The following is a 21,848-nucleotide window of genomic DNA, read 5'->3' as shown; positions in this document are numbered from 1 at the left end:
GAGAAGCCTCCCCATCACAGTCCAACACGTCCATAGGAATGGTGATAACTAACCAAGGTTCCAGCGCCTGCTCTTCTGAAGATCTGAAGCCAGCCAGAGCGTTTGGAACTTATAACCAGGAAATGCAACTCCAGTCCTTCAATGCCTGAGGTCAGGAAAAAGAGAGAGAGAATACAGCGGTACCTCAGGTTACATACACTTCAGGTTACATACTGTCAGGGGTTCAGGAGCAGAGGCAAGGGCAAGGGAGGAAACAGAGAGCGAGGGGGAGGAGGCAGAAGAAAAGATGAGTGATGACGACGACCCGAGATCTCCGAGTCTTTCCAGTGAATCAGAAGATTCACAGAAAGGAGCACCAGTGGCCAGGGCAAGGGGGGAGCCTAGGGGGACACCCCAGGAAGATAGAGCCAGAGGGGACTCAGGGGAGAGCAGTTGGAAATCGGGACCAGCGTCACCGCCAGAGAGCAGGGAAGAGGAAGGGAGCCAGGGATCAAGCGCTGGCAGCTCACAACAGGGGGGAGGGCACGAGTCAGGAGTGGCCACATCTCCATCGGGGAGCGAAGAAACGGTCAGACGGAAAGTGGAAGGTTGGGCGCGCGCGCCAAGTTCAAATGCACAGGAAACTGACGCAGTAGGCAGCCCGGAAAGGGAGCCAGGTCCTAAAGCCCGGCGCAAGGAGACAGGAGGGTCCGGGGGGTCGGCGTCAGAAGAATCCAGGAAGGAAGAGACCCCGGGGGGCAGAGGGACCCAGAGGAGAACAGTCAGGCGGAAAAGGTGGAGCAGGGCTAGGATATTAAGTTGGTGCACAAAGGGCGGAGACTCAGACGGAGCTTCGCCGATCTAACCACTAGACGTAGAGTTGCACGCAGCAGCTTGAGAATGGAAACTGTAACTCAATAAAGACTTTTACTTAATGATCGCTGGCTAGCGTGATCCTCTGTGAGCTAGGATCTGGAAGCAGCTCTGACACATACGCTTCAGGTTACAGACTCCGCTAACCCAGAAATGGCGCTTCAGGTTAAGAAATTTGCTTCAGGATGAGAACAGAAATCGTGCTCCAGTGGCGCAGTAGCAGCAGGAGGCCCCATTAGCTAAAGTGGTGCTTCAGGTTAAGAATAGTTTCAGGTTAAGTACGGACCTCCGGAACAAATTAAGTACTTAACCTGAGGTACCATTGTAGTGCCAAGGAGAGAGACAGGTAGTCCAAGGCAACACAAATCTTCACTGAATCCTGGTATTATTTATCACTTTAACTGAGTAATTTGTATCCCACTTAATACAGTACTTTCTAAGCAGTAGAAGCAGTCTACCTCTCCTGGTGCTTACAAGGCAGTGTGTGTGCTGTGCATCTGCGGGTTTGCTGAACAAGTGCATCATATTGTTATGAGTTTGTGGGTGCCAGGGTGCCCTAAATTCCTGGGCCCAATAGATGCTAGAATTTAATCAAAGCTTGGGAGCTAGAATCACAGAACCGTAGAGTTGAAAAGAAACACAACGGTCATCTTGTTCAACCCCCAGCTATGCAGGAATCTCAACTAGATCATCCATGACAGATGGCCATCCAGCCTCTGCTTAAAAACCTCCAAGGAAGGAGAGACCATAACCTCCCAGCAGGAGACTGTTCCACCGTTGTACAGCTCTTACTGTCAGAAAGTGTCCCCCCCCCCCCGAAGTTTAGTTGGAATCTCCTTTCTTGTAATTTGAAGACATTGCTTTGAATCCTACACTGCAGAGAAGGAGAAAACAGACTTGTTCCCTCCTCCATGTGACAGCCCTTGAGATATTTGAAGGTGGCTATCATTGTTAGAATTCCTGCCCCACGATTGCAGTCATGGGATTGTTGTCTATCACATGACGGTGTATGTTTTCATTCACACAGTGTGGGAAGTGACGGAGACAGGATGTTTGTGTTACTGTGTTCCGTGAAGTGGGACTATTGTCCTTTGTTCTTTCTCTTTGCTGTCTGATGCTAGAGAAAGAGGGAGCCATGTTGCAGTGCTCCGTGTGTGTTTATATGTAAACAAAGTAGATTAGCCAAAATGCTGATTTGCTGAGTTACGCAAACTGCGAACACTCTGCAGATCCCTAAGTGTGCCGGTGTCTGTTGGCATCGGTTGCTGTGATGTTCGGGCTGAAGAAAGCTTTTGAAGCTCCCGAACGAACGGCCAGGAGGGAGAGAACATGCCAGTCAGGCATGTGTCTCTGCCAGGGTCTTACTTGAGAGTAGGACGAGCTCCTGACAATCATATCTCCTCTCAGTCTCCTCTTTTCCAGGCTAAACATACCCAGCTCCTTCAACCGTTCCTCATAAGGCTTGGTTTCCAGACCCTTGATCATCTTGGTTGCCCTCCTCTGCACCCGTTCCAGCTTGTCAACATCCTTCTTAAATTGTGGTGCCCAGAATTGGACACGCTCCTAACCCTTCTAAATGACATCCCATTTACATTCGTTTTCTATATCTTATTGCATCATGAGAACACTTCAATAAAAATATTAACTGCAATTTCCTTCCTCGCCACACCTGTTGTAAGAACCCTGGCTGGATCAGGCCCTGGGCCCAGCCCACCTGCTCCCACATCATACCTGTAGCGTTCAAAGCCAAGCGAACACGCACACACGTCTGGCGCTTGCGGAAGAGCTGAACTGGGCTTAGGCTAAGGCTGGGCACACGCAGGGATAGGTCTTCCTGCAGCTTCCGCTGGCATCGGAATCTGGACCGAGGCAGGGCACCGTACGCTGTAGAAAAGAACAATAATGCAATTATGGGAGAAGCATCTCGGAACAACCAGCCAAGAGGAATGAATCATAGAATCATAGAATCATAGAATCATAGAGTTGGAAGAGACCACAAGGGCCATCGAGTCCAACCCCCTGCCAAGCAGGAAACACCATCAGAGCACTCCTGACATATGGTTGTCAAGCCTCTGCTTAAAGACCTCCAAAGTAGGAGACTCCACCACATTCCTTGGCAGCAAATTCCACTGTCGAACAGCTCTTACTGTCAGAGCTGAATGATGTGTGGGCAGCCCAGTATAAATCCACCATTAACGCGCTGTTATTCTATTCATGACATATTGCAGAATGCACAGCTGTTAGGTAAAGGTAAAGGGACCCCTGACCATTAGGTCCAGACGTGGCCGACTCTGGGGTTGGAGCGCTCATCTTGCTTTATTGGCCGAGGGAGCAGGCGTACAGCTTCCGGGTCATGGTGGCCAGCATGACTAAGCCGCTTCTGGCAAACCAGAGCAGCGCACGGAAACGCTGTTTACCTTCCCGCCAGAGTGATACCTATTTATCTACTTGCACTTTGACGTGCTTTCGAACTGCTAGGTTGGCAGGAGCAGGGACCGAGCAACGGGAGCTCACCCTGTCACGGGGATTCGAACAGCTGACCTTCTGATCGGCAAGCCCTAGGCTCTGTGGTTTAACCCACAGCGCCACCCGCATCCCGCTGCACAGCTGTTACACACCTGTAAAAAACCCCACCCGTCTAGAGTGCTATGAACTTCTGTCATTTCTGTTGCAAAAGATTTAACATGGGTCTTCTCTGGAAATCAGAATTATAGTCCCAGTACTCCAGCCAGCTATAAGCACACTTGCCAGTACTTTCCATCTCCTCCAACTCAAAAGCCATTAGCCGGTCTCTTCTTCCCTTCCCCCTCTGTAAGGTTCCTGCAAAGAAGTCCATGCACCTAGAAAGCTAGCATGTCAGGGTGGAGGATTCAGTTGAGCCTTCTCCCTGACACACTATTTTCCTATGTGCACAGGTTTCCACCCCCCATGGGGGAACATTCAAGCATGTAACTTCACACCTCTGTGACACTTTTAATAAACTGGCCTGCCCTGAGCCTTTGGGAACCTTCAGACTGTCAGTATTGAAAAGTGTGGGATGAAAAAATGACTGAATGGGGGCATCTAAGTACCACACAAACAATTCAGGAAGAATACAGGACTAATGCAGCCTACACAGAAGTCTTAATTTGCTTCAACCTATTCTATCACGCCTTTAACTTTCTATATGTTTTAAATTGCGGTTGCAAACTTTTCAGAGATAATTTTATTGCTTTACCTTTTTGGTAAACCACTTTAAGGTCCCGTCCCCCGTCCCCCCCCCCCCCGCAATCAAGCGGTATATAACTTTTACAAGATTGATTAACCAATCAAATGTTCATTGTCATATAAAGGTAAAGGGACCCCTGACAGTTAGGTCCAGTCATGACCGACTCTGGGGTTGTGGCGCTCATCTCGCTTTATTGGCCAAGGGAGCCGGCATACAGCTTCCGGGTCATGTGGCCAGCATTACTAAGCCGCTTCTGGCGAACCAGAGCAGCGCACGGAAACACTGTTTACCTTCCCGCCGGACCGGTACCTATTTATCTACTTGCACTTTGACGTGCTTTCGAACTGCTAGGTTGGCAGAAGCTGGGACAGAGCAACGGGAGCTCACCCTGTTGCGGGGATTTGAACTGCCGACCTTCTGATTGGCAAGTCCTAGGCTCTGTGCTTTAACCCACAGCGCCACCCACGTCCCTCATTGTCATATAACCACCATGCAAACATATCAGAATGAATGCTCAGCAAAGATGGGATGTAATCTAACCCCTGTGCAAACAAATCACAATAAATGCTCAATAAACACATTGCCCAGAGGGACCCTTGGTTATATTCTGCAACACTATGACCCTTCCTGCACTCCAGGCCAAGCAACATCCTAGAGTTTAGGAGTTCCAAAATCTTTTCTCTTCAATTTCCACCCCAAAATGCCCATGGTTCCTTGCTGCAATCACAGTCGCCGCACAAGCAGCAGTACAGGGACGCTTATTTTTATACTCACCAGTAGCATTCCAGCATTCCTAGAAAAAAGAAACAAGAGAGAAAGAAAAGTTCAGTGAGGTAAAGTGGAATCAATATCTCTCCCTGCAATCCTAAGGCAGGAGCATATTTGCCGGAAGCAAAACAGACAGGCAGGGTCCACAAATGTTTGCTAGTCCAAGGAAGCTGAGAGGTAAAGAAAGTACAGTGGAACCTCGGTTTTCGAGCGTCTCGGAAGCCGAACGTTTCGGAACCCGAATGCCGAAAACCCGGAAGTAATTGCTTCTGTTTTCGAACACGCCTCGGAAGCCAAACGGCTTCAGAAGCGCATTTCTCAATTTTCTCAATTGAAATTGCTGACAGCGCTTTGCGCCTCAGTTGTCGAACGTTTCGAAAGTTGAACGGTCTTCCGGAAAGGATGACATTCAACAGCTGAGGTTCCACTGCAGTTCTTCATACAACATGCGTTTCATTTATAAAGATCTCACTGGTCTGGTTCACGCATCACACTAAGCCACAATATAATGAATACAGTGGCACCTCGGGTTACATACGCTTCAGGTTACAGACTCCGCTAACCCAGAAATAGTGCTTCAGGTTAAGAACTTTGCTTCAGGATAAGAACAGAAATCGTGCTCCGGCGGCGCGGCAGCAGCAGGAGGCCCCATTAGCTAAAGTGGTGCTTCAGGTTAAGAACAGTTTCAGGTTAAGAACGGACCTCCGGAACGAATTAAGTACTTAACCTGAGGTACCACTGTATATGGCTTTCAGTAACCCTGCGAATGTGCTGGCACCCAGGTGAGATAGCACTTTGATTAATGAAACAATATGTCCTTTGAAATGTGTTTGTGGGAAGGCGGGTATTGTTTTATTTGCGGTTTTTTGTTATTATGTACTTTGTGGTTTTATTTTGTATTTTTATGCTGTGAACCACCCTGAGATCTTCGGATGCACGGCAGTATAAAATTCAATAAACAAAACAAAACTCACTTTGCTACTGCTACTTCCCAGCAGGGCTACCAACTTGAATAAAACGGGGGGGGGGGGAGGCCAGATAAACCCTACCCGGCATAACTGATCACAAGATGTGGCACACACACCATTTGAATGGCAATGCCCATCAACTTGGGGGTGGGCCTCTCAAATATTTTAGGGGGGGGCAAAGGGACCTTGGCTCCTAAGCTCTCCTAAGCCAAGACACTTCACCCCCCCAAAAAAAAATCTGGGAACTGTAGTTTTCTTCTCACGGAGCTACAGTTCCCAGCATTTGTGGGAAGGGATGCTTTAAATGTGTGCACAGCCCAGGCCTATGTGTTTCAATGCCTGGCTAAAGCTCTGCCTAGCAAAAACATATTACTGCCTGAACTGCAATAGCAAATGGCCCCCTCCTCCCGTGAAAGTCAAGATACCCAAGGTATTTTGGCACGTGAGGCAAAAGTGAGCATTAAAAAAACCAACCCAATGTCTCTCATAATTCGCTGCCTTTTGTGATCTTCAAAAGCCGCTGCCTGAGGCAGTTGCCTCACTCTGCTTAACGGCAGAGCCGGCCTTGAAAAAAGCAATGAGTCCACGGAAGCTACTAGTTCACCCACCCAATCCAATCCAATCTTAAGTCACTTGTGGCTTGGAAGGCGGAGTTGAATAAGCCACAAATTTTAACACTTCTCTGTCTAGTCACCCACAAGTGATCGTTATCACAGGAAAGTGACAATTTACAAGCTGCTTCCGCTTCGATCCTCACGTATTCGATTCTCACCGAGGAGGGATAGTTATCATGCCCTGACAGATGTGGTTTTCTCCATGTGTATGAGGGTGATCTCTCTCACACTATCTATCTATCTATCTATCTATCTATCTATCTATCTATCTATCTACACACCACAAACACACACTGTTGGGGGGGAGGAAGAGGACGAGAGGGAGCTCTGATTGTGTAACACCTCACACCTCAGCGGTAACAAATCACTGGCAAATAGGCGGCCATGCGCTACCGCTGAAATGTTACTCAATCAGATATGTGCCCCTGCGGATGAGAGGGGGGTGTCATGGGTTTAAATTGAAATGTACTGAGAACTCCATTCCGGCACCTCTCAGGTGGACGCCGTTGCCATTGTAAGAGAACAATGGAGGTGTTCGTGGCGAGTTCCGGCACCTCTTTTTCTAGAAAAATAGCACTGTATACCCCCCACTTCCTGAATCATCTGTGAGATTGCTATTTAGTCCTGTAGCAGGCCCAAACCAAGAGGCCACTGTTAACTACAGGGTTACCGGCATACAAAGGGAGGCAAACAATCTCAAAGCGATGTACAACTGGTAAGAAAACAAACGATGGGTATGAAATGATGGGTTAAAACATCCCCAATTAGAATTGAAGGCTGTCGCATGTTAAGGGCTCTGTATTACTGGAAAGGGAAACATAAGGAATGGGCCAGTTCCTTCGCACAAAAGTTATGAGAAGGAGGGAGGCATGTACTCATGATCTGAATAATCCCTAGTCTACCATAATGTGAAACACTGATCATTCAAGTGAGTGTGTTAAGACATTTAAGGAACATTTTAGTAGGTGGGTTCCCCCCCCCCCATTTTTTTTATTGGCATGGGGTTTGTGGGTGGTATTCGACTAAGTTTTACACAGACCCACTGAAATTAATAAGCAAGACTAAGTAAGGTCCGTCCATTTTAATGGCTCTACTCTGATTGATACGTGTTTAATCTTCCCTTCTAGCCATCTAAGTTGGTGGCTATCAGCTCTTCACATCTCGTAGGAAGGAGTTTTGTAGCTTCACCATGTGCCACGTGAAGAAACACTTCCTTTCATCTCTTCCGAATCTTCCTTTTCTGAAACGTCTTCAGTCTTACAATATCCTTTTTTGAGGTGAGGCAACCAGAACGGTACACGAGTTGGCAGCATTACGATACTGGCAGTTATATTTTCAGTCCCTTTCCTAAACGACCCTTAGCACAGCATTTCGCTTTTTTCGCACCAGCTGCACACATTTATCTTAGCAAGACGGGAATCGCTAAGGCCGCCCTACACACATTCAAAGCTCATGACTTCCCCTAAAGAATCCTGGGAACTGTAGTTTGTGAAGGGTGCTGCTAACTGTAGCTCTTTGAGGGGTAAACTACAGTTTCTGTGATTATTTATGGAGGGGAAGCAATGCACTTCATAGCTCGGTCGGTAGAGCATGTAGCTCTTAATCGCAGCGTTGTGAGTTCGAGCCCCACATTGGGCAAAAAAACCCTGCATTGCAGGGGGTTGGACTAGATGCCCCACACGGTCCCTTCCAACTGCACAATTCTGTGATTCTGTGAAATATAAGGGGTGGTAGCCAACAAATGGCTTATCCACACTTTGCTTGTCCCACACCCAGAAATTCTGAGAGGTTTTCTGCTTGTTCTGTGCTTTCTAGGCAGATTTTGGTTTGCCATGCAGTTTCCCCCAGGAAAACATGCTCTTTCCTGCTGAACTGGAACAAGCAGCAATCCATAGAAAGCACCATTGGAGTTTGGACCGATTCAGCAATAAACTGAGGGTTTTCTCGGGGGAAAGCGGCAGGCCAAGCACAAGTGTGGAAAAGCCCTAAGTTTTACTCAAAGTAGACCCACTGGCATTAGTTAACACCTATCATAAAGACAGGTAGACGTAAGGATCTATACATCCAATTGTTCACAGCTGCAAGGATGTTAATGGCTCAAAAGTGGAAAGAAATGGCTTTACAAGTTCAGGATTTGGCTATAATGGCAAACGCAACAAAGAGCAAGAATGGCAAGTGAATGTGGAAATAAATTATGAGGAAACTGGTTGTTCCTTATACGATCCCCAATCCCCCAATAAAATAACTACTTCCCATGGAAGAAAATTCAAGGAGGTCTGGAGGGTTTCGTAGAGGAGAATTTTATGTTAAGACATATTTTCTTGCAGAATATTATGACCCGGAGCCATTTTATTTCCTAGAGCAGATTTGTTGATTTTCCTGAACGAATGTCGGATGATTACATAAATTTGAAAAATAAAAGGAAAGGAAAGAAATCGGCGTGATTTATGTTACGTCCATCGATTTGAACTGTGAGGTAAACTTAGCTGAATACTCCCTGTTGTGTGTACAACGGGGGGGGGGGGAGAGAAAACCAACCAGAGAGCCAAAGAGCGGGGCGACTGCCAGATTCTTCTGAGAGTCCTCCGCTGTAGGGTCCCTATCCTGCACTTCCACCACGGATAGCCCTCGCTTTAGTTGCTCTGCGGGGCACTGCAACCCTGCCTTGCTGTCACAATCGTTAACGGACTATGAACCACATTCCTGACAAGCATGCTGCCTCTTTTCCAGTTCCCTGACTGATCACATTTGCAGATACATTGTACCACAGCATTCTCTCTCCTCATGCTTCCCCCAAACCCAAAAACATCCATATAAAGAAGGAGAGGAAGCAAGAAGAACATTCTCCTGTCACCCGCATTAAAACAACAAACAAGAAAGCAGCCTGGGCAACTCTTGGCTTCAGGGAGCGCAAGGAACAGCCCAGCTTTCTCCCATGTCAATCTTTCCCATCAACCGATAAAGGATCGGCGCTCAAATGTTGGGGTTGCCCTGCGCCTGCACTGTCTGAGGTCTGCAACATCCACTGCCCGCCCCTTGCCCCAAAAACAATATCGTTGCACCCGTAAAAGTAAAAACATGCTTACGAAGTTGGTGAGGAGCTGTCGGCGGGCAAGAGGCAGGTAATTTCGGGGTGCAGCATGCAAGAGGCTCAGGAAGAAGGCGATGGGCAGCAGCAGGGCACTCGTCGTGGGCCTCCCCATGGAGTGCCGGGCTGGAGCTCAGCTAGGCCGGAACATGGCTGTTGTTAAACAGTCGAAGAGTCAGATCTCAGCACTCCTAGGCCAGGCAGCCGCAGGCAAGTCTCCACCCCTCAGTCTCTCCGTTCCCTGCTCTGCCTTGCCCCAACCTAGCCAGTCTGGCCTGCCTGCATTCCTTGGCGGCTGCTGCTGCTGCAGCTGTTCCAGCAGCTGCTGGGCGTTGTTGTTGGGACAGCCTGCGAAACCCCACAACTCAGAGGGGTTCCGTTTCCCTTTCTGCCCCCATGTCATTGCAGGGTTCTCTGAGAGGCGGCACACAGCCTAGCTTGGCTTAATCATTTCTAGCCCTGGGTAAGGGGTTAAAGGGCAACCAGGACATGGGCGTAAACAAGGGGGGAGCAGGGAGGGGCAGCTGCAAGCAATAAAAATACTGTATTTTTTGCTCTATAAGACTCACTTTTTCCCTCCTAAAAAGTAAGGGGAAATTTGTGTGCGTCTTATGGAGCGAATGCAGGCTGCGCAGCTATCCCAGAAGCCAGAACAGCAAGAGGGATTGCTGCTTTCACTGCGCTGCAATCCCTCTGGCTGTTCTGGCTTCTGAGATTCAGAATATTTTTTTTCTTGTTTTCCTCCTCCAAAAACTAGGTGCATCTTGTGGTCTTATAGAGCGAAAAATACGGTACATAGCAAACCGAGGTTCTGCCCCAGCCCCACAACAAAAGGCCACACACCCCCTAACAAAAATCCTGTCTACGCCACTGAACCAGGACCTATGAATCCACTGAGAGGACTCTCCCCATGTAAACTCTTCCAGCGCTAAAGCCCACCCTACACTCCGGGCTCATGCCCAGGAGCAAAGCTTCATTCATTCCTTACAACAACCCTGCAGAGTATGCCACTACCACTCTTTGTTCTATGGAACTGAGGATGCTGCTGCTTGTAAAGTAGAGCTTTCCAAACTTTCCATGTTGGTGACACACTTTTTAGACGTGCAGCATTGCACGACACAATAATTGAGTTCACTGACAAACCAGAGGTGTAACCTAACCCCTTTCCAGCCCTGTGGGGAGCGTGGGGAGCGTTCGCACGACAATCTGCACACACGGCACACAAATGTGTCATGACGGAGTAAGGAAAGTTTTGTGGTAAAGTGTCATGTGGGGTCTGAATGTCCCTGCCTAATGCTTCGATCTCTGTGACGTGAGCTATTAAAAAGATAAGTAGTGTCACCTGGTTGCCTATGCAATGCAAGGACCCTGGAAGATCAGGAACAGTTGGGCTGCTTGTGTTGCCTTGCTTCTTCTGCGATTGAGAACAGGTGCAAAGAAACGGTCCTGAAATTCGTTGGTAGTTCCCAGTTCTCTTATCTGCATGGAGGTTTGAAAGACAGATCAATCAGAGAGCCGTCAGCATCACACACATATGAAAAGTTTTGACTGGAGGAAGTTACTGTTCTCGAAGGGGACATTGCTTATACAGTGGTACCTCGGGTTACGTAATTAATACGTTCTGGAGGTCTGTTCTTAACCTGAAACTGTTCTTAACCTGAAGCACCACTTTAGCTAATGGGGCCTCCCGCTGCCGCCGCGCTGCGAGAGCACTATTTCTGTTCTCATCCTGAAGCAAAGTTCTTAACCCGAGGTACTATTTCTGGGTTAGCGGAGTGTGTAACCTGAAGCGTATGTAACGTGAAGTGTATGTAACCCAAGGTACCACTGTATTGAAGGACAGGCGCCCAATGTTTACTTTAGGAATTCAGGGACATAAAAACTTTACTGATTTTTATTGTGCTATATTTCACGTTTTTGTGCAAATAAGGGACTGGAAATTTGGAACTAGTAACCAACTTTAGCACTCTTACAAATAAAGTGAGCTAAAGATGCTTTTGGGGGAGTGCATTTTTCGGTCAACCGCCAGAAAATTGGCACTGTACTTTCATTAAGTGTGAATATAGGGAGCGACCATATTGCGTGGGGGTTCTGTTCCTGGCCCCTGCACATGTCTCATAATCCCAGTCCAGCCCATTATGCCCCGCCCCCATTATGCCCTCTTCTGGGTCCAAAATGACCCACGCTTTGGTGGTCACACAAAATTGGACACACGCAAAATGGTCACCGCCTATACTTCACAAAGCAATTCATTACCAGTGGTTAGGATGAAGAGTATACTGCTTTTTGTACGTAAGAAACCCAGGCTGCTGTACCTTTAAAGTATATTCAAAACACATTTCCCCTCAAATAATTCTGGGCACTGTAGTTTCTTAAGGGTTGCTGGGATTCTAACTCTGTGAAAGGTAAACGACATTGCCCAGAATTCTTTGAGGGAGAGAATGTGCTTCGAATGTGCTTTAAAGGCATAGTGTGCAAACAGTATTTAACTGGAGTGAAAAATTGCTAATACAAACTGAAATTGAAGCTGAAAACAGGGAGGATGAAGGAGGGGGAGATAGGCTGCCAAGATAAGAGAGGTGACGGAAAGGAGGAAGAGAGATGAGGAAAATGTGGAGAGGGCTTCATTTCAGATCAGCTCTTTCTCTCTCTCTCTCCAGATATTGGAGCAGCTTGCTTTGAATGGGAATTCTTCCTGCACATATTCCTTTAAGGTCACGTTTCTTAATTCTCCCTGTGAAAGCTTGGAGCTAGCCTGCAAACCACTACTCAGATTTTCGCCAAACTTTGTTCCTCTTGTCAGCCATCATCCTTCTTAGATAACTGCCCCCCCCTTCTCCCCTCCCTGACTACCTCCTCCTAAAGCCCATTCTCAGAAGAAAAGCATCAACAGAAACACAAAAAAATTGTATGTTGGAGCCACCGCAAAGCTCCCTTTGCAATACACACACCTTGTTTGTTGAGCTTTCCTGCCAGAGAGATTTCTGTCACATCCAAACCGTACATTCAAAGCACATTATACCCCCCACAAAAATTCCGGGGGAGCATGGTTTAACCCTCACAGAGCTACAATTCCCAGCACCCATTACAAGCTACGGTTCCCGGGATTCTTGAGGGAAAGCTCTGAACTTTACATGTATGGTGTGGGTGGTGTTGCAGAGTTTATCCTTCCCTGGTTGCAAACCTATCAAGGCATACCTCCCAAGTCACCAGAGATCCTTTTTTTAAGGCTTCAAGGTCAGCACTGCTACTTTTCTCTCTCTCTCTCTCTCTTTATAATGCTTTCATTTATTTTTCACGGTATGGAAGATACAGATTGAGAAAGCCATTGTTACGACAGTAAGCAACAAATAACCCGCCCCGATTAAATGACAGACTTTTGTCACGCTCTCTAATGAAGTGTCACTGGATTACTCTAAGGTCACAGCACATTTTCCCACGGGTGGATTACTGTCACAGTCTGAACCATTTATGTACTCAACTAACATTCGAAGTTGAGTTTCCCCCAGTAGCGAAACAGAGCAGGATTTCCAAAAAATGGATGCCTGTGTCCAGTGCCGGATTTACGTATAAGCTAAACAAGCTATAGCTTAGGGCCCCACTCTCTTGAGGCCCCCAAAAAATTTAAAAGGAAAAGAAAACTGGATATACATTTCCAAAATATGTAAGATAAAAAAACAAATAAAATAAAACCTACATACAGCAGCAGTGTTTTGTGTTGTGTAGGCTCCTAGGATGAAAGTCATGGGCCCCGCCTGCTAGCCTGCTCCCTAAAATATCACTGGTTTGCTCATTTCTATGTATAGGGTGCCTACATTCTGCATGGACTGGTTGCAGGGCAACATGTGCAAATGGTTTTAGATACCTATTAGGTCCATAAATTAACATATAGCATATATTCTTTTTTATTATTCTTTTTTTGAATATTTTATTAGTTGAATATAAGAACAACATATAATCAAATACAAGCAATAAAATACAGTTTTCCCCCAACGCCCCCCCCCCCAAAACAGCCCCAACTACGTCCAGGTAATTACATTAGTAATATAAGCAAATGAAAAATTATTTCTACAGTTGCTGGTTTAAAAAATATCATTCCACATGCTCCCATGTGTCTCAGGTGGTTTAAATGCATGTTCTTTCTTTGATGCATATGTAATAAAGAAGGACCACGTTATGTAAAAGTTATGTAGTTTCTCATGTTGTTTTCTTTCATGTACCCTTTCTGTTAACTTTTCCATCAAAATTAATTCCCAGACATAAGCATACCAAACTTCATATACGTTCACGTTTAATTTCTTCCAGTGTCTAGCGACAGCAAGACATGCTGCAGTTAGAAGATGCACAATTAAGTCTTTGTCTCTAAGATTTTGTGCTTCATCTGCAAATATAGAAAGCAATGCTATTTTGGGATCTAAATTGATCGATTGAGATGTAATTTGTTCCATTTCCTGAAATATTTTTAACCAGAAGTTTTTAATCAATGGGCATGTCTACCACATGTGTATAAATGTTCCTTCATTCCCACAATTTCTCCAGCATTGTGGAGAAATATTTTTGTCTATTTTGCTTAGCAATGTGGGACGCAAGTACCATCTGTGGGTTAGCTTTAAGGTGTTTTCTCTTATTTGGGCAGAAATAGCTCAAAAGGGGGCTTTTTGCCACATTCCTTCCCACAAACCATCACCAATCCCTTCTCCCAAGTCTCTTTCCCATCTAGTCTTCAAGATACAGCATATATTCAACACAAAAAACAGCGATAATTTGTTGTTGACAAAGGACAGCTGGAGGGTCCCATTACCTTCAGTAGCTTAGGGCCTCATCAAACCTAAATCCGGGCCCTGCCTGTGTCAATGTGCACAAGCAGGCACATGTGTGGAATACTGCTCTCCCACAGCACCACCACAAGCCTGGCCAGCACTAAATACCAAGGAGAGCTCCACTGGGTGACCTCCAGCTACAACCCCCAATATTACTGACCACTGGCCATGCTGGCTGGGACTGATGGGAGCTGGGAGCCCACAGCATCCGCAGGTTCCCACGCCAACTACCACAAGTGCACTGCTGCAAAGAGAGTGAAGGGGTCTGACTGCATCCCGGATTTTAGGATGTCACAGAGTTGCATCTTCCTGGGGGAGAAGGGTGGCAGTCTTACAGCAGGTGGAAGCAAGCTCAAACGAAAGGGAGAGCTTTTCAGGGGAGCAAGTTTGAAGGCCTTTCTGCTTAGCCCTAGCCACCTTAGAACATGCGATGTCCCACCAAAGGGACTTGAACTTACCTACCTCGGCCGACTCCCCGTCAGAGCGAATTCCCCTCCTCACATCTCTTTCAGACAGCTACTGCACAGTCATCCCTTCCTTGCTTCTCTGCCCTGTCCCCACCCACAGGTTTTTTATTTTGTGTGTGGGGTTTTAAAAAAAAAAATCTAAATGAAGAATTGAAGTTGGGAAATGGGGACATGCTACGGGGTGACCTGGTTTAGCTGAGGTTTCCTGTTGGGCTGACTCTACAGGTAATGAGGACGCTCAACGGCAACTCATCAGCCGATGTGGTGAAAGGAAGCACGAGCAGAAACACTGGGTGAGAGAGAGGGTGGGGAGAGGCAGAGAGAGAGAGAGAGCTTCTTCCATTGAGGGCATGTCAAGCAGCCATCCATTCTGGCCTGGCTCTGCCACACCTGTGCTGCTCTGATCAAACATCAACATGTGGATCTTGGCTACCTCCCAAGGGCACAAATACACATTGATTAGAATGAGCAGCAGGAAGCCCTGTAGGTTACGTAGATCAGGCCAGGAAACCTGGTTTTTTTCACCCAACTCGGGCAAGGTCCCATCGGCCCAAAACACTAGTGTTTACATTTCAGAAACAAGAGAGTTCAGAACAGCCTGGAAGTCATGTCCTTTCTCCATTACCTAGGATGCCTGTCTGTCCCACATGACAACACTTTGCATGCATAGTATTCAAAACGCCTACAACGATCTCAAGAGATTCACAGCAGACCTGGGAGGTAGCCTTATTTATGTGTGTTGCATTAATGTTGTTGTTTAGTTGTTTAGTTGTGTCCGACTCTTCGTGACCCCATGGACCAGAGCACGCCAGGCACTTCTGTGTTCCACTGCCTCCCGCAGTTTGGTCAGACTCATGCTGGTAGCTTCGAGAACACTGTCCAACCATCTTGTCCTCATAATGTCCCACTTAGGTGTCCTTATTTTCATTGGAGAAATGTTGGAGTGTATGGAGTTATCCGACCCTCGAGCTGTCTGAAGGCAATTCTGTATAGGGAAGTTTTTTTTAATGTTTAATGTTTTGTTATGTTTTTATATGTGTTGGAAGCTGCCCTGAGTGGCTGGGGCAACTCAGTAAGATGTGTGGGGTATTTGTTGTTGTTTAGTCGTTTAGTCGTGTCCAACTCTTCGTGACCCCATGGACCACAGCACGCCAGGCACTCCTGTCTTCCACTGCCTCCTGCAGTTTGGTCAAACTCATGCTGGTAGCTTCGAGAACACTGTCCAACCATCTTGTCCTCTGTCATCCCCTTCTCCTTGTGATCTTTCCCAACATCAGGGTCTTTTCCAGGGAGTCTTCTCTTCTCATGAGGTGGCCAAAGTATTGGAGCCTCAGCTTCACGATCTGTCCTTCCAGTGAGCACTCAGGGCTGATTTCCTTAAGAATGGATAGGTTTGATCTTCTTGCAGTCCATGGGACTCTCAAGAGCCTCCTCCAGCACCAGTTGCATTAATAACCTGCCTCTTTTCTATGATAGAACTCAGGGCGGCTTTGAGATCATAGAATTGTAGAGTCGGAAGGGACCCTAAGGATCATCTAGTCCAACCCCCTGCGATGCAGGAAGATGCAGCTGTCCCAGACGGGGATCAAACCAGAAACCTTGGTGTTATCAGCACCATGCTCTCACCAACTGAACTGTCTAGGCTTACAGGAGGTTCCCAGGCAGTTTGCCACCCAGACCTGCTTTGCTCCAGCAAGGTGGTTACTTCACGAAAGGGTGTTTGGGGTAAAATAACAAAACTGGGTGAAATGATACTTATATGACCATTTCCAGAGGGGGGGGCATGTCAGCCTGCTCTGGCCAAAACGACAAACGGTCTAGCGGTAAGGGATGGAGGGATCTGTCAATTACAGTTCTCGCAGTTTCTCATTTCCCCAAACTTAAATTCAGTTCTGCACATTTCCACGGCAATTTGTGGGTTCTTTTGTAATCCTCAGAAACGTTCATCAGCATCTTGACAAATATTTCTCCTAATAAACACATTTTTGTATGCAGTTTTGAATAACGTACACTTTTCTGAAAAGCAATTTCCCCAAATACAGTGGTACCTCGGGATGCGAACAGGATCCATTCCGGAGCCCCGTTTGCATCCTGAATGGAACGTAAAATGCAACGGCATGTCTGCGCATGCGCGGGTCGTGTTTAGCCACTTCTGCGCATGCATGTGACGTCATTTTGAGCGTCTGCACATGCGCGAGCGACGAAACCCGGAAGTAACACTCTCTGTTACTTCCGGGTTGCCGCAGAGCGCAACCCAAAAGCACTCAACCTGAAGCACATTCAACCCGAGGTATGACTGTACAATGCGATTTTATAGCAAGCAATGCATTGCACACTAATAGCTTAAAAGAAGAAGAATTGCATTTCTCCCTTATAATATATATGCATTTTTGTAAACAGTGGTTGAGAAATTCATTGCAAAATTCAGAGAAGTGTGAATTTCAAAGGACGGCTTTGTTTCAGTTTGCATATTGTTTAAGAAAGCACGAGTCCAACAGATACACCTTTAAATATGAAGTGAATAAGATTTATCCACCATCCCAAGCTAGCAGCACCTTAAAGGCTAGCCAATTTATTACAGCACAAGATTTCATGGATCAAAGTCAACTATATCAGACGCATGATCTTAAAACGGCAGATGCGTTCGTCTAATCCAGATCAGCAAGATCCTATGCCATACTATGTTGGTTAGACTTTAAAGCGCCGCTAACCCATTTGTTACCGAAATGACCCTGCTAAGCGAGTTGTCGTCACTGTGAATGCTTGCACAGAACGCTTTATTTAAATGAAGGCTCACCTACCCTGGTTCAAAGGAGGCAGGGTAGGGGATTATATCAGATTACATGGCTCTTGCAAACTGGAATGGGATAAGGTAAACCTGGGTTCAGTTTATGACCCAAAACTTGTCAATTACAGTTTCGAAGGCAGAGGGCCTTCTCAGTAGTGGTGCCCGCCCTAAGGAATGCCTTCCCAGCAGATGTCAAGGAAATAAACAACTACCTGACTTTTAGAAGACATCTGAAGGCAGCCCTGTTTAGGGAAGTTTTTAATGTTTGACGTTTTATTGTATTTTTAATATTCTGTTGGGATAAGGTTACCAGATTCTTTTCAAACAATCTGGGGACACTTAAAAACAACAACAACAAAAAATTATTTTAAAAAGTTACTTTTAAAAAAAACAAGAAATAATATCTTCTCTTCTGTGGTCTCCTCTGTCACACGGCCTTCCTCTGGGCCCCGGCCTGCTCTCTTGGAGTGCTAGCCGCCGTGGAGTAGGCTCAGGTCGGGCCTGGGCTTGGCCACGTGTCCTTGCCCTCCCAGTGCTCTCCTACCTTTCCTCCTCAGTGGCGGCAGCAGCGACGCAACAAGGTCGGGGCTCCCCTCTTTTTTCTCCTTCCTCTTTCTCTCTCTTCCTTCTCCTTCTCCTCTCCTCCTTCTCCCTACGTCGGCTCTGGGGTTTTCCTGACCCCGGAGCGCCACTGGGCAGTTGGCCATGTGGCTGGGTGCTCTCGCAGCAGTGGCAGTGGCAGTCTCAGCAGCCCAGAGCCAGCCTGGTAGCGCAGTTGGCTCTGGCTGGCTTCAGGAGCTGCCCGCTGCCGTGGCACCTGCCATTTTGCCTCGCTGGCATATGATGTGTCTTGTGCCGTTGAACTAATCACGCAACATTCATTGCCTACTAATAAATCTACAACACTTAAAATATAAATCCAGGGACGTTAAATGAAATCCGAGGACATTCCAGGGACAGATTTGTAAATCCGGGGATTGTCCCCGGGAAACGGGGATGTCTGGTAACCATATGTTGGGAGCCAACCAGAGTGGCTGGGGAGACCCAGCCAAATGGGCAGGGTATAAATAAATTACTACTACTACAACTACTACTACAGTTTCAATGTATTACCTGGGGATTGGAGGGTCACCCTTTCAAAACCTGATTGACATGCATATTTCCAAAAGGAAGGGCCATACATGGTTTGCGTGGGGTACATGTGATGGGAAGGATCTCTGTCTAAAACCTTAAAAGACCTGCTGGCAGTCAGGGCTGACAAGATTAGATGGACCAAAATTAAGGTGGCGTCCTAAATTCGTATCTCTCAGCTTTCCTCGCCTTGGGTAATAGTTGTGTAAGTTAATAACATTGCTTACATAATGCTTGACAGCATTCAGAGTGCTTCACATATATTATCTTGCGGCAATACTGTAAGTAGTTCAGTATGATTATTCCCATACTGCAGATGGGAGAGACTGAGCTTGGGAGACAGCAGCTTGTCTAAGGATCTAGGTGAATTCATGGCAGGCGCAAGATTCAAAGCACAAATTCCAGATCTGCGGCTTTGCAACTGGGCCACTGGACTCCACTGGTTCCTAACTTTCCTTTTTACATCCTGCTGTGACATTCCTATTCAGATGCTGGAACAGTATATTTCAAATCGGATGTCCAGCTGGCCAGGGGTGGAAAACCTGCCTTGGTCTTCTGCTCTGTGCCTTTAATAGCAGACATCAGGGTAGGAGACCTTTTGCAACCTGGAGATAAGCATTAGCTGTTATAACGTTCAGGAGCAAGTAAAAAAGTTGGCAGGCAGGATCCCCAGTGTAGCAAATTCCACCAGGAGTTCCAGCTGGGCAGGACTTTGACGTCCAGGGCCCCACTCGGCTTAAGAAGCAGACCCCCCCAACACAGGAAGGCTGCCTTTTGAAATGTGAAGTGATACACCCTGCCATCTAAAAGAATAATCCCCTCATCACCCTGGTTAACACCATCAAGTTCAGAATCTAAAATTATCTAACTGCACCACTGAGTTCCACAGCACTTATTTCCACGTTAAACACAGATGATAGCTCAGTTGGTTAGAGCGTAATGCTGATACAGTGGTGCCTCAGGTTAAGAACTTAATTCGTTCTGATGCTAGAATGTCGAGGTTTTGAGTAAGAAAGGGTTACAGCGACATAAGACTAGATTAAAGGAAAGATTAAGAGGACAGAGGACTGACAGAAATATGTAGAGTTGCTAAAAACTTTTGGACATTGGGATGCAGAAAGGGGAGGTATGGGGAAGTCTGAGAACCATGGTTTATGAAAAGAAGGTTATGAAACTATACGTGTGTGTATGTCTTTTTATATGTTTGTATTGTTTTAAAAAAATTTGTAAAATCAATAAAAAAAATTATTAAAAAAAAGAACTTAATTCGTTCTGGAGATCCGTTCTTAACCTGAAACTGTTCTTAACCTGAAGCACCACTTTAGCTAATAGGGCCTCCCGCTGCCGCTGCGCAATTTCTGTTCTCATCATGAAGAAAAGTTCTTAACCCGAGGTACTATTTCTGGGTTAGCAGAATCTGTAATCTAAAGCATCTGTAACCTGAAGCGTCTGTAACCCGAGGTACCACTGTAATGCCAAGGTTGCAGGTTCGTTCCCCGTATGGGGCAGCTGCATATTCCCGCATTGCAGGGAGCATGACTACATTCTCCTCAGGGTCCCTTCCAACTCTACCATTCTATAATTTTAAGTTACCTTTCGCTCTATAAGACGCACCAGACCACAAGACGCACCTAGTTTTTGGAGGAGGAAAACAAGGGAAAAAAATATTCTGAATCCCAGAAGCCAGAACAGCAAGAGGGATCTCTGTGCAGTGAAAGCAGCAATCCCTCTTGCTGTTCTGGCTTCTGGGATAGCTGCGCAGCATGCATTTGCTCCATAAGACGCACACACATTTCCCCTTACCTTTTAGGAGGGAAAAAGTGAGTCTTATAGAGCAAAAAATACGGTAGTGTGCATACTGCAGCTCTCGAAATGTTCAAGGACTGACTTAATCTTCAGTCTGCTGCAGCAAAACCAACACAGAGACTTGCGATACCTTGCAGAGGGTTCATGTCCATGAAAAAACGTGCAACTGAAACGTGCAATTAAAAAGAAAATGGCGGAACAAGACTTCTTGGGTGGCGGTTGTTACTACATCTAGTTTGATTTTGATTTTGCTCCAAATACCAGTGCCCGAAAAAGGAGTCCCTCCCTTTTGAGGAATGAAAACTGATAGCAGTCTTAGCATTTCAGTTCTTATTCTTGATATCTCTGTTATGAACAGCCCACCCTTCACCCTAAGGTCCCGAGGCGGTTGCAGCAATTAAAACACAGTGTTAAAAACATTTGAAAACAACTTACCATCACAAGAAATAAGGCAGGTGCTAAAGACGTACAACTCGGGTGCCAAAAGCCAAGGTAAAGAGGGGCGTCTTCAGCATTTGCTGCAAGCTGTATATAACAAAAATGCCAAGACACACCTCTGTGGGGAGGGAGTTCCACAATTTAGGGGCTGCCACAGAGAATGGCCTCTGCCGATCTTCACACCTGAGGGATCTAGGGGGAAGGAGGCAGTCTGTCAGGTATTTGTCCCATCAGAAAAGATAACACTGCAGCTATTTCTGTGCATCTCATTCTGTGGTGCCAATACGACTCCTATTTACTATATACAGCCAGGACCTTTCACTACCGCCCACCTATGAGTCATGCGAAAACATCCTTCATGCTACGAGCCAGGTAGCTTGGAGCTAGCCAACACTCCTGTCGAAACAGATACCCTTGGATTCACTTTCTAGGTTGGTATCAAATCAACATTTTTTCCCTCTTCTCGCTGTACGTTGGGGGACGTTTTCCATCAATGTGGTTCAGGCTGCTGCGGCAAGACTGATTAAGAGACCTAAATCTTTAACACTGGAAATACATGTCCTGGTTTTCGGGTGTAAAAATGGCATCTGGGGGGAATTTTGCCGAAACGGCAAAGTATCAGGGAAAGCCCGGATGTATGGCAACACGATGGAAAAAGCAGTGGAAACAGCTCAAAACCTTTAAAATTACTATTTTGGGGGTAGGTTTTTCCCCAAAAGCTCAAGAATTTGGGTTTGTTCCCTCCCAAAAAATTTTGGTTGTTCCCTAAAAAAACCTCAACAACTTTGCGGGTTTCAGGAATTCTACTTTTAGAAATATGGGAACCCTAGGAAAGATGTGCAAATATCTCACATGAATACCAGGAGGGTTGCAGGATATATGCTCATTACTTTAATGTCT

The 21,848-nt window shown here is 46.4% G+C and overlaps 1 protein-coding gene across 4 annotated transcripts in view; it reads right to left on the bottom strand.

Moving 5' to 3' along the window:
• IL17RE (interleukin 17 receptor E) overlaps nt 1–21,848 on the bottom strand; it is a 56,757-nt gene that overhangs the window by 22,917 nt on the left and 11,992 nt on the right. The window contains exons 2-7 of one of the 4 annotated variants that reach the window (XM_081182218.1): nt 20,946–21,140; nt 10,841–10,977; nt 9,497–9,651; nt 4,835–4,853; nt 2,584–2,736; nt 54–145 (exon numbers count right to left, since the gene is read on the bottom strand). In XM_081182218.1, coding sequence (XP_081038344.1) covers nt 54–145; nt 2,584–2,736; nt 4,835–4,853; nt 9,497–9,613 — 381 coding nt within the window. In that variant the 5' untranslated portion in view covers nt 9,614–9,651; nt 10,841–10,977; nt 20,946–21,140. Of the gene's footprint in view, nt 1–53; nt 146–2,583; nt 2,737–4,834; nt 4,854–9,496; nt 9,652–10,840; nt 10,978–14,776; nt 15,057–20,945; nt 21,141–21,848 lie in introns of those variants that run through there. The other 3 variants (XM_081182220.1, XM_081182221.1, XM_081182219.1) reach the window with 3 other exon arrangements.

This window comes from Podarcis bocagei (assembly GCF_964188305.1).
Source record: "Podarcis bocagei genome assembly, chromosome: 2".
NCBI lineage: Eukaryota > Metazoa > Chordata > Lepidosauria > Squamata > Lacertidae > Podarcis > Podarcis bocagei.
The sequence above is the reverse complement of the archived record's forward strand: the minus strand, read 5'-3'. Positions and strand labels throughout refer to the sequence as shown.